The sequence below is a fragment of the Diabrotica virgifera genome, chromosome 8, assembly GCF_917563875.1.
Source record: "Diabrotica virgifera virgifera chromosome 8, PGI_DIABVI_V3a".
NCBI lineage: Eukaryota > Metazoa > Arthropoda > Insecta > Coleoptera > Chrysomelidae > Diabrotica > Diabrotica virgifera.
In genome coordinates this window covers 213,281,547-213,296,765 of record NC_065450.1, presented here as the reverse complement: position 1 = coordinate 213,296,765, position 15,219 = coordinate 213,281,547, and the positions used below count along the sequence as shown (strand labels likewise).

Here is a 15,219-nt window from a genome sequence, read left to right as displayed (position 1 = left end):
ACAAATTTATGACAAGAACCGTAAACATGTGGACTTCAACATAGGTGATTTGGTGTTTGTCGAAAATGGAAACAGGTTAAACCGAAAAAAATTGGACGAATTAAAAATTGGACCATATGAAATAACAGAAAAACTATCAAATTCCATTTATAAAGTAAATATGAATCGGAAGAAGTCAGACTCTAATCTATTCCATATCTCGAAGCTGGTTCCATTCCCTATACAGGAAGAAGGTCAAGATGAAGATGGTAACGAAAATATTTGAATATTTTCACCTTTGGGAAGGATGATGTAATGAAACTACATATTATACTTTCATCATTTTAATATTGCTGTGCTCCAAGATGTCATCTCAAATTGGAATTTCAAATTGGAACGCAGTCAGCCAACGTTAGAAATTCGGAACACACTCCTGGACTGCCGAACCGTCACTAGCTGAGAAGAGATTGGATTGACAGACGTCGTCATTTATGAAATGTCAAGCATTTATGAAACTTTTATTTTCACTTATTTGTAGAAATAATCATAGATTGGGAATATTGACATTAAATGTCGTTTCTTTATTCTAGAGCAACACAGCTGTCCTTATTCCTATAAATATCATTACATATATATATATATATATATATATATATATATATATATATATATAACCGGTTCTATAGCGTTCTACGCCTTCCGGTACCCAATCGCCAAGCCTGTCGATCTAGCCAGTCATTTTCTTGAAGATTTCTTTCTGACATGGCTTTTGTAATTCCTTGTTTCCAGGAGGTCGGTGGCCTTCCTCTTTTCCATTTTTCTGGCGGTATCCATCTCATTGTAATTTTTGGTAATCTTTCATCTCCCATTCGTTGGACGTGTCCATACCAGGTAAGTTGGTTTCGTTGTACCTCGTCCACTATTGTTTTCTGCTTACCTACTTTTTCTCTGATCTGTTCATTTCGAACATGGTCCAATCTCGATATTCTGGCAGATCTTCTAAAAAAATCCATTTCAGTGGTAAGCAGCTTATTTTCGGATTTTTTTGTCATTTGCCACACTTCGGAGCCATACGTTAAAATTGGTTTCAGAATAGCGTCGTACATCCTCATTTTTGTATTTAAATTTATGTTATGTTGCCATAAGACAGGGTTTAGGGCTCTAGTAACCTTTCTAGCCTTCGTCACTCTATCATCTATACTGGATTCCGTTCTTCCACTATTTGTTAATTTAATCCCTAGATATATATACTCTGTACAACCCCTGATGTAGTCACTTCCGTCAAGATCTAGGTCCTCCTGTTGTATTTGGTTACCGATGTGTAGATATTGTGTTTTCCTTATGTTTACCTCTAAACCCCATTTCCTGTATTCTTCCATCAATTTTCTGGTCATATATTCTAAGTCTTCCTTATCTTAAGCAACTACCACCTGGTCGTCTGCGTAGTTCAAAGTGTATAATGTTATGTCTCCGATTGGTATACCCATACCACTGCATTTCTGTTTCCAAAGTCTGAGAGCACCGTCGGTATATATATTGAAAAGAATGGGAGATAAGCAGCACCCTTGTTTAAGGCCTTTTGTTACTTGGAAGCTAGATGACAGATGGTTACCTCTCTTTACTCTTGACATAGAATCTTTATAGAGGCATTGTATGGCTTTGATGACAGTTGCAGATATGTGTGTATTGTCCAAAACCTCCCACAGTTTTTTCACGGGCACTGTGTCATATGCTTTCGTTAGGTCGACAAAAAGTATATGTGTGTCTTGTCCACGTTCTAGTCTTTTTTCCATAACCTGTGTTAGACAGAATATATTATCGATCGTAGATCGTCCGGCCCTGAAACCACACTGTTCTTCGGATTCATAGGGTTGATATTCTTCAAAAATAATGGTTTTCAGTATTCTGCCATATAAACGGCTCATTGTGCTTGTTACAGTTATTCCCCTATAATTGTTGACATCACTTTTACTTCCCTTTTTGTGTATTGAAGAGATCCAGCCCTCTTTCCAGCTTTTCGGAACTTGTTCTCCGTTAATAATTCTGTGAAGGAATTCTGTGATCATTCGGATTAATTTCTTTGAACCTGATTTTATTAGTTCTGCGGGAACATTGTCAGGGCCAGGTGCCCGACCATTTTTTAATTGTGAGATAGCTTTCTGTACCATTTCTGTTGTTATTGTTATTTCTTCACCTTCTACTATTACTGGGTTTGATTCTTCTTGTATGTATTGTGGGCGGTCTTCAGTCAGCAAAGATTTATAATGCTGTTCCCATGTATTTGTTGTTATGTTGTCAAGCCTTACATTTTCTGTTGTATCTGATCTCAGTGTTTTGATAAACCTCCACGATTCTCTACTTCTCCTACCACCTATATATGTTTCCAACTCATTACATTTCTTTTCCCATTTACACCCTACTAAATTTTGTTAAACAAACGTTTTTGGTTACTAACAGAAGCGTACGACAGGGGGCAGTGAATAGTTTTCCCTTCCCAAATTCTTCACCACTGGCGAAATTGCTATTTTAGTACAATATTTCGATTCACCAATACTTTCTAGGTAAATAATATGCTGTTTATTCGTAACGATAAAGTCATTAGTTTACGAGATATTTAAGGTTGAAAATGAAACGGCACAGCTATTTTGATTAATGTGTTGCGCTCTTTCATCCTCAACTTCAAATATCTCGAAAACTAATGATTTTATCGGTACGAATGAAGACTATATTATTTACATAGAAAATATTGTAGAATCGAAAAATTTCACTAAAATAATAATTCCGCCAATGGCGTACTATGTGGGACGGGTCAACTATTCACGTTCCCCTGTCGTACGCCTCTGGTAGCAGCCCGAAAGGTTTATTAAACATATTTTAGTATATTATACAGTGCCTATACTTTCTGACAAGTATGATTAGGATATGTCAAATATTTTTAAGGTAATGGATACAAATAATTAATATCAATGTAACAGGAATGCTTGACTTAAAAATTTAAAAATTATTTGTACCCAGTACCTACTTTAAAAGTTATTAAAATATCCTTTACATACTTACCAAAAAGTGCAGGTACTGTACACCATACTAATTTATGTTAAATAAACGTTTCTGGCTACTATCAGAGGCGTATAGGGGAAAGTCAATGTTGACCCTGTCCAAATTCTACGCCACTGACGGAATTGCTATTTCAGCATAATTTTTATATTCTCCAATACTTTCTATGTAAATAATATAGTCTTCATTAGGGCGCAATACATTAATTTAAAAGAGCTTGTGTTGTTGCATTTTCAACTTCAAATATCTCGAAAACGACTGATTTTATCGTTGTGAATAAAGAGTATATTATTTACCTAGAAAGTATTGGAGAATCTTAATGTTGTACTAAAACAGCAATTCCGTCAGTGCCGTAGAATTTGGGAGGGGTAAATCACTCATTATCCCCTGTCGTACGCCTCTGATAGTAGCCGGAAACGTTTATTTATCATAATTTAGCAGAATATATGGTAACTACACTTTCTGTAAAGTATCACAAAGATATGTCAAATATTTTTAAATTACTGGGTAAAAATAATAATTATTAAATTTTTAAATGAAACACCCTGTAACTCAGTAACAAAGCACATTTTATTGAAGTGATTTGGGTGAAATATTAATATTTTGAGGTCTAGAATCTACAGCTCAAAAATTGGACATTCTTAATGAATCACCCTGTATATGAATAGTCTAATGTTATGGTAGGTACAAGGCAACTATTTCTAGTTAGCCGATTTTGTCACTTTGTTTGATCTAATATGCTAAATATAATAATAATGTACTAATTAGTTACATTTTCAATATTATACTTATATTATTTACATCTTATATCTTTACATATTAAAAAAAGATTTAAAATCTAAAGTATGTAGTTTATTATAACTGTCTATTAAAATAGCGTTGTTGTTTTTAGTATTTTCTTTAAAAGCTCATCACATTTTCTCACCGTTTAAACCTGCCTTGGACTTCTACAAATGTTTCAAAATCGAGATTAACTAAATCTGTTCAGTTATTCTAAAGCTGTTATAAAAAAGATATTAAAATAAAATCACGATTATTAAACGTCATTTAATGTTTACATATCGACAATGTCCCGGGAAGATGCGTGACTTGTCGCATTAGGCTTTTTTAAGATTAAATAATGTAGTTGTGGGCAGCACATAGTTAAAAGTGCCGCAGAATTAATTAGAAATAATAATAAATAAATAATAAAATTAGGTAGATTATTCAAATTTAAAAATATTGTTTAAATTTTAAAAATCCAAAAAACATACTATGAAGCTTCGTACTAGTCTACAGTGCGGCCTACTGTACCACTTTTTATTTAAATTAATATTCCTTTTATTAAGGATCTTTTACTAAATTTTTTCTGGTTTAAGGTCTACATCCGACTGCAGGAAATTAACTTTTCCTTTTCGATTTTAAAGATTAAAAGTTCGTTTTTTGGCCATTTCCTTCTTCTGGGGCTATCGATTTCCACTTATACAATAATTGTTCCCTATTGCTTTCAATAATCATTTGGTGTTAATCAAATTTATAAAACAGTATCCATTAATCTTATATTTCACGCTTGTCTGAATTTCGTTCTTTATAATTCGCTAATTTTCTTGTTAGCGGAAAGCTTTTGCTCGTTTTTAGGTCGAATGAGTATGGACCAAAAAGTGAGAAGCGTTGAAAATTCTCCAAAGGTTTTTTTACGATTAGACGAATTTTACACGTATTCTAAATGGATTTATTTGGCGTTTTTTATACTCCTTAAACGGTAGGGAGACTTTTTTTACAAAACTCTACTGAATTTAATATCTAATTTTTTTACAAAAAATTATATTACATTATTTTATTACGTTACAACAGAAGAATGAAAAATATGTTTTTCGATAACGAGAATGTTAGGAACAAAAAAATGATACAGTAGGCGGCACTGCAGACTAGCGCGAAGCTTCATGCAAGGTTTTCTGTATTTTTAAAATTTAAATAATATTTTTCTTCTTCTTCTTCAGGTGCCATTTCCGCTACGGAGGTTGGCAATCATCATAGCTATTTTAATTTTTGAGGCAGTAGCTCTTAATAGTTGTTTTGAGCTGCATCCAAACCATTCCCTCAGGTTCTTCAGCCATGAAATTCGTCTTCTTCCGATGCTTCTTCTGCCTATCTTTCCTTGCATTATAAGTCGCAGGATGCCATACTTCTCGCCCCGCATCACATGTCCGAGATATTGTAGTTTTCTTTCTTTAATTGGAAGGTCAACTTCCTTCTCTTTACCTATTCTTCTCAGTAATTCGTTGTTCGTAACAAAACATAACTTCGGGAGATAGTATCATAGACTTTAACAACAGTGGTAATCTTTGATATTATCTAAGATTAATATTTTGACAATATCATAGTCGCGCTAAATGGAAGTAATAGAAAACGATTTTATTATTAATAAATAGATATTTATAAAAATAAACCAAAATGGGTGAACATTTTATGTTACTATAGGTATCTAGAAGCGTATTTGCATGAAATATCTAATAATAAAACAATATTAAATAATCATTTTTTGTTATGAAGCCAAACAAATTTCGATTTTGGCATAATTTTGGCGGGTTTTTAATGGACTTTTTCTTGAAAGAAAAATACGCCTTGGAAATAAAAAATCCTCCTAAAACTTTATATACTCACATTAGAATTCGAAATATTTTTACCTAAAATATACTTACCTACCTACATATAACTAAAACTCACAATAACTAACAACAATCCATTCTTTCAAAGAGGTCAACAACTTATACAACAACAAATATATAATAAATTAACTATCAATAAACACGACCTTCCTATGAAACAACAATAACGAATTCTTAAATTAACACACTACTGCACTGAACAGATATCGATAAAGATGACAGAACAGATTAGAGAAAATCTGACGCAGGTTTGTCAAAATGACAGTGATTATTTCATTCATAGGAGATTCTGACCAATAGAAAGCTACAGAAATCTGAATTAAATCGATAATTTTTGATAATTTCCCGTCGTTAAGTATATTACGTCACATGCCTTCGTTGCTACGAAAAAATACATTCAGTGACATTAATGACAATTAATGTTTTAAAAATTATAAAAGTGATGACTTTCAATCGTCAAATATTTATAAAACTGTGTATTTAATAGTACTTACCTAAATAAATTACAATGAAATTTTGGTTTTGAACAGTTTTATTCATGAAATAATCGCAACAAATTGCACTCCACCTCTGAAATTAATATAGAATTTTTTCTCTCGTGACACTTTCACATAATTTCACTCGCCTTCGGCTCGTGAAATTAAAACTGTCAAACTGTCACTCGGGAAAAATTCAATTATTTCAGAGCTCTTGTGCAATTACTACTGATGATTTTTTCACAAGCTATGTATTCAGTGATTGTAATAATTTATATGTACCTACAACAAAAACTAATACTCTATCGCTTACAATTTTGAACATCTTTAACAACAAACATCAAATACAACAAAATATATTTTTATTAGCATAAAGATTACAGCTTCTTCTGAACCCTTCATCAAAATATAATAGGATTTTTTTTCGATTACAATTTTACAGCTATTTGACTTAAGTTAACGATTATGGTTCACTATGGTGATTTCAATGACCATTTTTGGCGATCAATGTTTTATTTTATTATGGCGCAATGGCAGGCGTAAATATCCGGCAAAAACGGCACAAAATAAAAATTTTGGGCTTTTTCCATTACATTTTAGTACGCAAAACACGAAACCGTTTATGGAAGCTGTCTGTAATCATACGATAGAATTATATTAATGGCCTATATACTTTTATTAATGCTCTAGCCTTTTATAAGTTATTCAAATATACAATGGCTTTTTAGTTCAGGGAAATAAGCAAAAAGGGCCCTGTTTGTGATGCCTATGCTTTTTGCATTCGCTTTTTTTGTGGACTAACTACTTATTGGGACTTAGCAACAGTGTGTGTGAGTGGTAACACATCAAAATATTTCGCTCCAACGATAAGTCGAAAAATAGTGGTTATAAATTAAAATCCACTACAGATGCGATCCACATAGTTACACAAACAATCGAAAAATGCCACGAACACAACATAAAACTCCATATCCTCTTCGTAGACTTCAGACAAGCCTTTGACTGTATTGCAAGAAATAAATTATTTATTGGAATGAAAAATCAAGATATACCAGCAAAATTAATCAGATTAACAAAAATGACCATGGATGGATCTCGAGCTAAAGTAACAACAGAAGAAGGTAGCACAAAATCAATTGCAATAGAAACGGGAGAGCGACAAGGTGATTCCCTGTCAACCACATTATTCAACAGAACAGTAGAAGGAACAGTCATGGCCAGCAAAATTAAAGGAACTATAGCCCACTCCTCAACACAAATAGTTGCATATGCAGATGATTTAGTTCTTATGGGAAGAGACAAGGAAATATTAAAAGAAGCAGTAACAATCCTGGCAAATGAAGCACGGAAAGAGGTCTAGAAATTAACGAAGGAAAAACAAAATATCTACTCTGCTCTAGAAGAGAAGACAACAGGACGAGAGAAATCAAAATAGAAAACTACACTTTTGAAAGAGTCCAACAATATAAATATTTGGGAGTAATAGTGAATGGCAAAACAAGAGAAGTGAAGAAGTAACGGAACGAATACTAGCAGGCAACAAAACATACTGGAGATATCATAGGCTTCTGAAGGACAAGAACTTATCCAGAAATACAAAACTGAAAATATACAGAGTTGCAATCAGACCAGTAGTTACGTACGCAGCGGAGACAATGTGCCTCACGGAAAAAGATGAAGAAAAATTGAGAATATTCGAAAAGAAAATCCTCAGACGGATTATGGGCCCGAGAAGAATGAACAACGGAGAATTAAGAAGAAAAATGAACCATTAACTAAGAGACATAATGAAGGGAGAAGATATAGTTAGATTTATTAAAGCACAGAGGTTGATACGGCTGGGATACATAGAGAGAAGGAAAAACAACCTACTGTTTAAGAAGATCACTAGATGGAAACCAGAAAGTGAAAGACCCCAGGAAAGACCCAGAGAGAGATGGGACGACCAGGTCATAAGAGATATCAAAACTCTGGAAGTGAGAAACTGGAGGGAACTATGCACGTACCGAAATAAGTGGAAGAAAATTGTAACGAAAGCCAAGTCATACAACAAACTTTGACAACATACAAGTGGAATGCGGAGTGATTCACCGCAATAAGCGAATCCGAGAGCTCTACGTTTAGAGCGGCAAACATTCCACCCGGAATGAAAAGCCCTGATGATGAATTACTAATTAGCAAATTAAGTTAAAAACGGTTAATTTCCGCTAAGTTAGAAGCTTATAAGTAAAATAAAAACTTAATAGCTTAATAAACACAAGGACATTTTTAAATATTTCTATACCTATTTATTCTGTCAAAATTTGTTCACTTGTTATTAAGTCAGAAATTTCGAAATTTCGATATTTTATAAATGTTAATAACTTTTTAAACGTGAACTTAGAATCTTCATATCACATTCAATGTTGCATTTTATTGTGCTTAAGGGGATAGCCGCAAAATCTTGGTCCAATGCTATTTAAATGCATTGATTTTTTTCGAATCCTGAGAAAACTAATAAATATTTTTGAAAAATTTAAACGCAGAACGAAAGATTGCATTATTACCGAGGCCTGAAAGTCCCTTAGAATAAACGAAAATTTACTTTTGAAGGAAATATTTGAAACCAAAAAGAGCAATAAATTTTCACTTTTTTTTCACCTCTGTAATTTATTAAAATAAACATTAGGTATAGAAGTTTTCAGGGACTTTAGGCCATCAGTAATAATGTTCATTCATTTCATTCTCCGTTTAAATTTTTCAAAACAATTTATTAGTTTTCTCAAAATTCGAAAAACATAAATGAATTTAAATAGCATTGGACCAAGATTTTGCACCTACTCTCTTAAAATATGCCTAAAATTTGAAAGCGATCGGTCAAATGTTTAAAAGGTATTTTAATTATTTTTCATTCCTCATCATATTTTTCGCAAATTCAGTTTTTTTGCAAGAACATAGAAGTAAGAAAATAATGACGACACATAGTCCTGTCGCCAGTGGCGGTACAACGGCCTCCTTAATTCAGATGGACTTACCCAAGTTTTTTATGTATTTTGACCCGTAGAACACGAATTTTTTGGGTAACACTCGATCCAGATGTCGATAAGATTGTTATAAACAAAGAACTTGAGGAATCACATAACAGCGATTTTTCGCAAAACAAAACATTTTTTGTATTTCTGGGTCATTCTAAGCAAAAAATGTTTTTACAAGTTTTTTCGTAGGATGCATAGTTTTCGACATAAACGCGGTTGAACTTTCAAAAAATCGAAAAATTGCAATTTTTGAACCTTAATAACTTGTGATTGAAAAATAAAATAGCAATTCTGCTTACCGCATTTGAAAGTCCAAGTCAAATTATATCGGTTTTGATTACTTTCATTGCTAAAAATCATTTTTTTTTTAATCCAACGAGTAGGCGCGCATACAGACAATTTAAACGTAGATTACGTGCATTAAAACGCATGCATTGGGCACGGGAAACACTATGTGTTTATGGCTTTGTTTAACAAATAAAAACTTAATTTTTATCAATGCAAATAATCAAAACCGATAGAATTAGACCTATACTTTCAAATGCAGTAAGTAGAATTGCTATTTTATTTTTTTAGTTACAAGTTATTCGGATTCAAGAATTGCACTTTTTCGATTTTTTGAAAGTTTAACCGCATTTATCTCGAAAATTATGCATCCTACGAAAAAACTTTAAGGACCATTTTTTGCTGAGAATCACCCAAAAATTACAAAAATTTGTTTTGTTTTGTGAAAAATCGCTGTTATGTAATTCCTCAAGTTCTTTGTTTATAACAATGTTATCGACATCAAAAAACCGCTTTGTGATTCTCGAATAAATTTCGAAATTCGAGTACGTTTATCCAAATGCTACGTCTGGTCGACTCTTCTCTATGAATTTGAGACATGGACCTTTAAATCATCAACCATAAATAAGTTGGAGGCCTTTGAAATGTCGATCTACCGGAGAATTCTCAAAATTTCGTGAACATCGCATACCTCAAACGAAGAAGTGCTGCATAGAATAATAGGCAAGTCAAGAGAACTTTTCAACGCAGTGAAAGTTAGAAAAACATCATACCTGGACCACATACTGAGAAATAAGTACCAATATGCTCAACTTATAGTGAAAGGAAATATCGAGGGAAGGAAAGGACTAGGAAGGAAAAGACTCTCGTGGCTCAGAAATATCCGAAAATGGACAGGGCTAAATTTTGAACAGCTAATAAGAACAGCTGAAACAGAGAAAACTTTGCAATTGTAGTAGCCAACCTCCATTGAGGAGACAGCACTTTAAGAAGAAGATCGACATCCGGATCAACTGCTACCCAAAAAATTCGTGTTCTACGGGTCAAAATACATACAAAAAAACTTGGTTAAGTCAATCTGAATTAAGGAGGCTGTTGTACCCCCTCTGGCGACAGGACTAACAGTAATTCTGTGGATGGTTTTTGAAATAAATAAGGTTTATTCTATCAACTTAATTTAAAAGATATAGAAAAAAAAAACAAATTTTGAACATTGCAATAATGTTTTTCAAAAACATAACATATTTAGCATTATCATTACACCAATACTATATTAATATATTACCATTATATTGATTAAATACATTGATTTCTATATTTCAAAACATACAAGAAAAAGTATCATTGTTGAACATATTTATACATCCCTTAATATGATTCACTGACCACTGGACATTTTAAAAGGATTTAATTAGAATCATTTTAGCCCTTGCAATGTTTTGTAATGTTCTTTAGGAGAAATACCAAAAGTGAAATAAAAAACTTATAGGTAGTGAATTTTAAATTGTTATATTTTGACTGCAAAGTCGACGGGTTTTTTGAATAAAGAATAACTATACTAAAATCACAATAAAAACGCACTGCAAATGAATAAACCAAGACACGTTGAATGTTACGTTGAATGTATAAACTTTGTAAATCATGATTTGGGGTTTTCAATGTATATACATTGGGAGTGCTCCTCATAACATTCAACGTATCCTGGTTTGTTTATTTCTAGTGCATCTTTATTGTGATTGTAGTACAGATGAGCTACTTTCCAGCTAATAATTTAAGGACACTTCTTAATCTCCACTCCCGTAAGCAGGCAGGTGGACATGCTTTATCATCTTGTAACCAAGAGATAGATTGGAAATTGAAGGAAGCCATAATAAAAAAATAAATTATTTTGTAAAAGGTATATGTATTTAAAATCCCTAAAAAGGACTGTATCACAAAACGTTTTCGGAATAAATATTCCATCATTAGTGTTATCACCTAAAATAAGTATAACTCTATAAGTAAAACAAACGTGAGGTTAAATTTTGACAAAGGTAAAAAAGTGAATAGATAGTTATACCTACAGGTTTACAGGATTTAAGCCACAAAAATGTATGGGTAAAAACCCTTAAATTGATTTTAAACAGTTGGGGTAATATTATGTTATCAGATTTTGAAGGATGTTACAAATATTTTCAGATTAACCCCTGGCATCACATGACATCAACCATATTGGTTGGAAAATTGTAGGTAGAACCTTACATGGCAGAGTTTAGGTGACAACTGATCGGAATGACCCCCGGAAGGATGTCATTACCAGACTGACAGTGCACCTTGACATAATCTAATATGTGTAGTTAATTCAGCCAAAAGAATATAAATTTTGTGGTAATATTTAAATAATAACAGTAGTGAAAAATATTTGTTGGGATTAAAAATAACCAAACCATAATAGATTTGACAAAAATAAGTACACAAACACCGCCAAAGGTACAGCTATATCAGGCACGGCTTCACTGTTTCATTGTCAGACGAAGAAAAAAAATCTCTCAATCGCTAACTAAACGCAGGCCCCGCTCTCGCCGGGAAATTTTTCCCAGTCGACTAGGAATATAATATAAATAAACAATTGTCAATATAAATAAACAATTGGATTATGTTTTTCTTTGGATTATCTTTATTCTCGTTCGAAATTTTAAGATTAAATTTTTAAAGTCCTTTTCTTAGAAGATCTCCTAGACATTGCGGAATGTTTATTAAAAATTTTTTCAGGAAACATTTATGATATACAGTGTAGAAAAAATGCTACCGAGCTATTTTTAAAAAACAAACCGAATAGATTAATGCTTTATTTTTATACCAATAACTTTCAAAAACTGTCAGATAAACATTTTAATTCATATTTTTCTCGTATAAAATGCTACAAGAATAGGAAAACCGCTAGACGTCGTTAAAATGAGTGGCGCATACAATATTCCAGCTACAAAAGATCTGATATGAATATTACGTGGCGCGAAAATGTATTTTCATTTTGATGCAAAACAAAATTTTACTTTTATTTTAAAAGATTTTTCCATAATAGTTGCTCAATTTGAAGTAAGATGCGCCACAAAAGAGTAACTTTGATACAGTTTGAATTTTGAAACTCTTTTGTGGCGCCGCGTTTACTTTAAATTTAACAAATATTATGGAAAAATCTTTTAAAATAAAACTAGAATTTTGTTTTGCATCAAAATGAAAATACATTTTTGCGCCACGTAATATTCATATCAGCTTTTTTGTAGTTGGAATATTGTATATGCCACTCATTTTTACGGCGTTTAGCGGTTTTTCTATTCTCGTATTAGGAGTTTTTCAAATTTATTTATAAATTAAATATATGAAGTTGAATGCAATGTTCCTCGATTACACGTTGCTTTATAAATGGTCGCCTTTGTCGCATTATCTCTTAAATAATTTAGTGTCCATCGAATGTACACTAGATTTTTTCTATTCGAAATATATTGAAAAAAAAATATTGGGATGGCCGGTAAATGAACTCGGATTCCCATAGAAAATAGATTTGATCATACTTATGGAGCCTATAACTTAAAAATTCGAATTTTCCTGTGTATGAGGTATACACCGTTAAATTCGTCTAAAGTCCTCCTACAAATGCTCAGTTATTGGTGCAATTCGTAGGTTGAAATTTTGAGTAATTTTAGAAAAATCAAAATTTTCAAAGTTTAGTTTTTCAGTTTTTCTGCTATACTGAGCCGTGTGTATGTCTGATCCTGACGGCTTAGACCCCATTTGAAAGCATAACTCAACACTAGTGATTTGGTGTATTCAAACCTGCGGTTCTCCTGTCTCCTCTTGAACCGAAAATATATACCCCCAAAAAAATTGCCGTTTTGTACCAACCAAGTCCTATAGCTAGCTTATGGGTGGTCAAAAGTCACAAACCGGTTCTGAATCGGCCCTGACCCCCTCTTGAAACATAGAGAAACAATTCAGATCGGTTTAACTTTTCCGCACACATAGATACATACATATCCACAAACATTTTCCCTTTTTTAAATAGAAATTGAGTCATATTTCTGAGCTCGGTAACTTTGAATGGTATAACCGATTTTTAAAATTAGACATGCGTTGGAAAGGTAATGATCAGTATTATTAGAAGCCGTAAAGGTCGGACTTAAATTTTCAAAGTTTGTGGGAGCTTTGGGAACGAGAACGAAAAACAGATATTAATTAGGAAGGGCCGTAAAATCCACACCCTTAGACCAAAATGGATGGTTGACACATGAATGGGTGAGTCTTTTTCTGAACTTTAAGATGGGAGTTGGCCAAATTTTCAATTCAGTCCACTGAATGTGGGTGGTTGTGCGCCACTGGCGAGAACTGCCGTTTTCTGGTAATTATGGTTGCTAATTGTCAATTTCACTTATTCGTATATTTTAGTTATCTTTAAATGTATAATATATAAGTTTTTATAGTTGTAAAATATTTGACTTTCTTTTACAATTTGATATCCAATTGGTTCCTCAAGTTTTACTACTAAGGAAGAAAATTGTAAGAAAAATACTTACTTAACTTTTAAAATTTAAAAAGCAAAAATAAGTTAAAGTAAAAACTTACCCAACATCTTGACGACATGCTTCGTGGCTTGTGCACTTCTCGCGAAGTTCTTCCTACCCTCTTCCTCTCCTTGTTCAACAACTTCACCAACTGTTCCTCCTCGGTTCATTACTATGACCTGAGTGGAAGGATGCATATAGGTTACTACAGGTTTGTAGACCCGATGCCTCATCTTGACGCTGTTTCCTCTGGAAGGTCCCACGGTGGATTTCCGAAGCTGCAAACCGATGAAGATGTAGAGTATTGTAATTAGGGACATTGGGGCTACGAAGAATAGGAAGAAGGATATTTCGAATGCGTGTGGGATCACTTGACGTTTGACGTTGCAGACGCAGTAATCTTCACGAACATAACCTGTAAAAAATTGACACATCCTGTAAAAAATGGATCTTCATCAAATAAAGTATATAGCGGGATTAGATGGTAAAATCTGCACTCGGCTAGATTCTTATTTGGGACTGGGTACTCAAAAGTACTATTTAAAAACTCATTTAGCCAAATTTTTAGCTACCTGTAGCTTCAGGGGTCTCCTATCGCAAAAATGTGTTTTTTCGAAACAAGTTTTCCTGAGCTATCCTTGGCTTTAAAAAATATGAAAAAATTCATGAAGATACATAGTCCAGGAACCGAAGCTTTTCACCTCGCAATTTTTACAGAATGGATCGATTTGTTTGAAAATTTAAGAATAAGTAGTGGAGAGTCCAAGTATCAAAATCTATATGATGCCGAAAAGCGCTTTTACCATGGGGGTGGTTGACACCCCATCTAGAGGGTGGAAATTTTTTATTATATTTTAACCGCAAAAATTAATAAAAACATTCATTATAAGCAAAGAACGTTCTATATATTTTTTTGATAAAATTAATAGTTTTCGATTTATTCGCTATCGAAAGTGTTAGTTTCATATCTAAGAAATCAATGTTTTTCGATGGTATACTCATTTACGGTTCACTCAATTTTTGCCGTAGAAAAATTTTTTTTAACCAAGTTCTTGGGAATTAAATAACATACAATTTCATATTAAACATTTTTTCGTATCTCTGATGCTAATCTTTCTATTCTGAAGAGAATTGCATTTTTACCAAAATACAAAAACTCGTTATTCGCTTTAAACTCCAGTTTTTTTAAACTAATCATTATAAGCCAGTCAAGCTTCTATAATCT

General features: G+C 32.8%; 1 protein-coding gene across 1 annotated transcript in view; it reads right to left on the bottom strand.

Annotated features, from left to right (window-relative positions):
- Positions 1 to 565: 565 nt before the first annotated feature.
- The window catches only part of LOC114324560 (pyrokinin-1 receptor-like), an 82,515-nt gene continuing 67,861 nt past the window's right edge, over positions 566 to 15,219 (bottom strand). The window contains exons 3-4 of the mRNA XM_050659205.1: positions 14,056 to 14,409; positions 566 to 591 (exon numbers count right to left, since the gene is read on the bottom strand). Coding sequence (XP_050515162.1) covers positions 566 to 591; positions 14,056 to 14,409 — 380 coding nt within the window. The remainder of the gene's footprint in view (positions 592 to 14,055; positions 14,410 to 15,219) is intronic.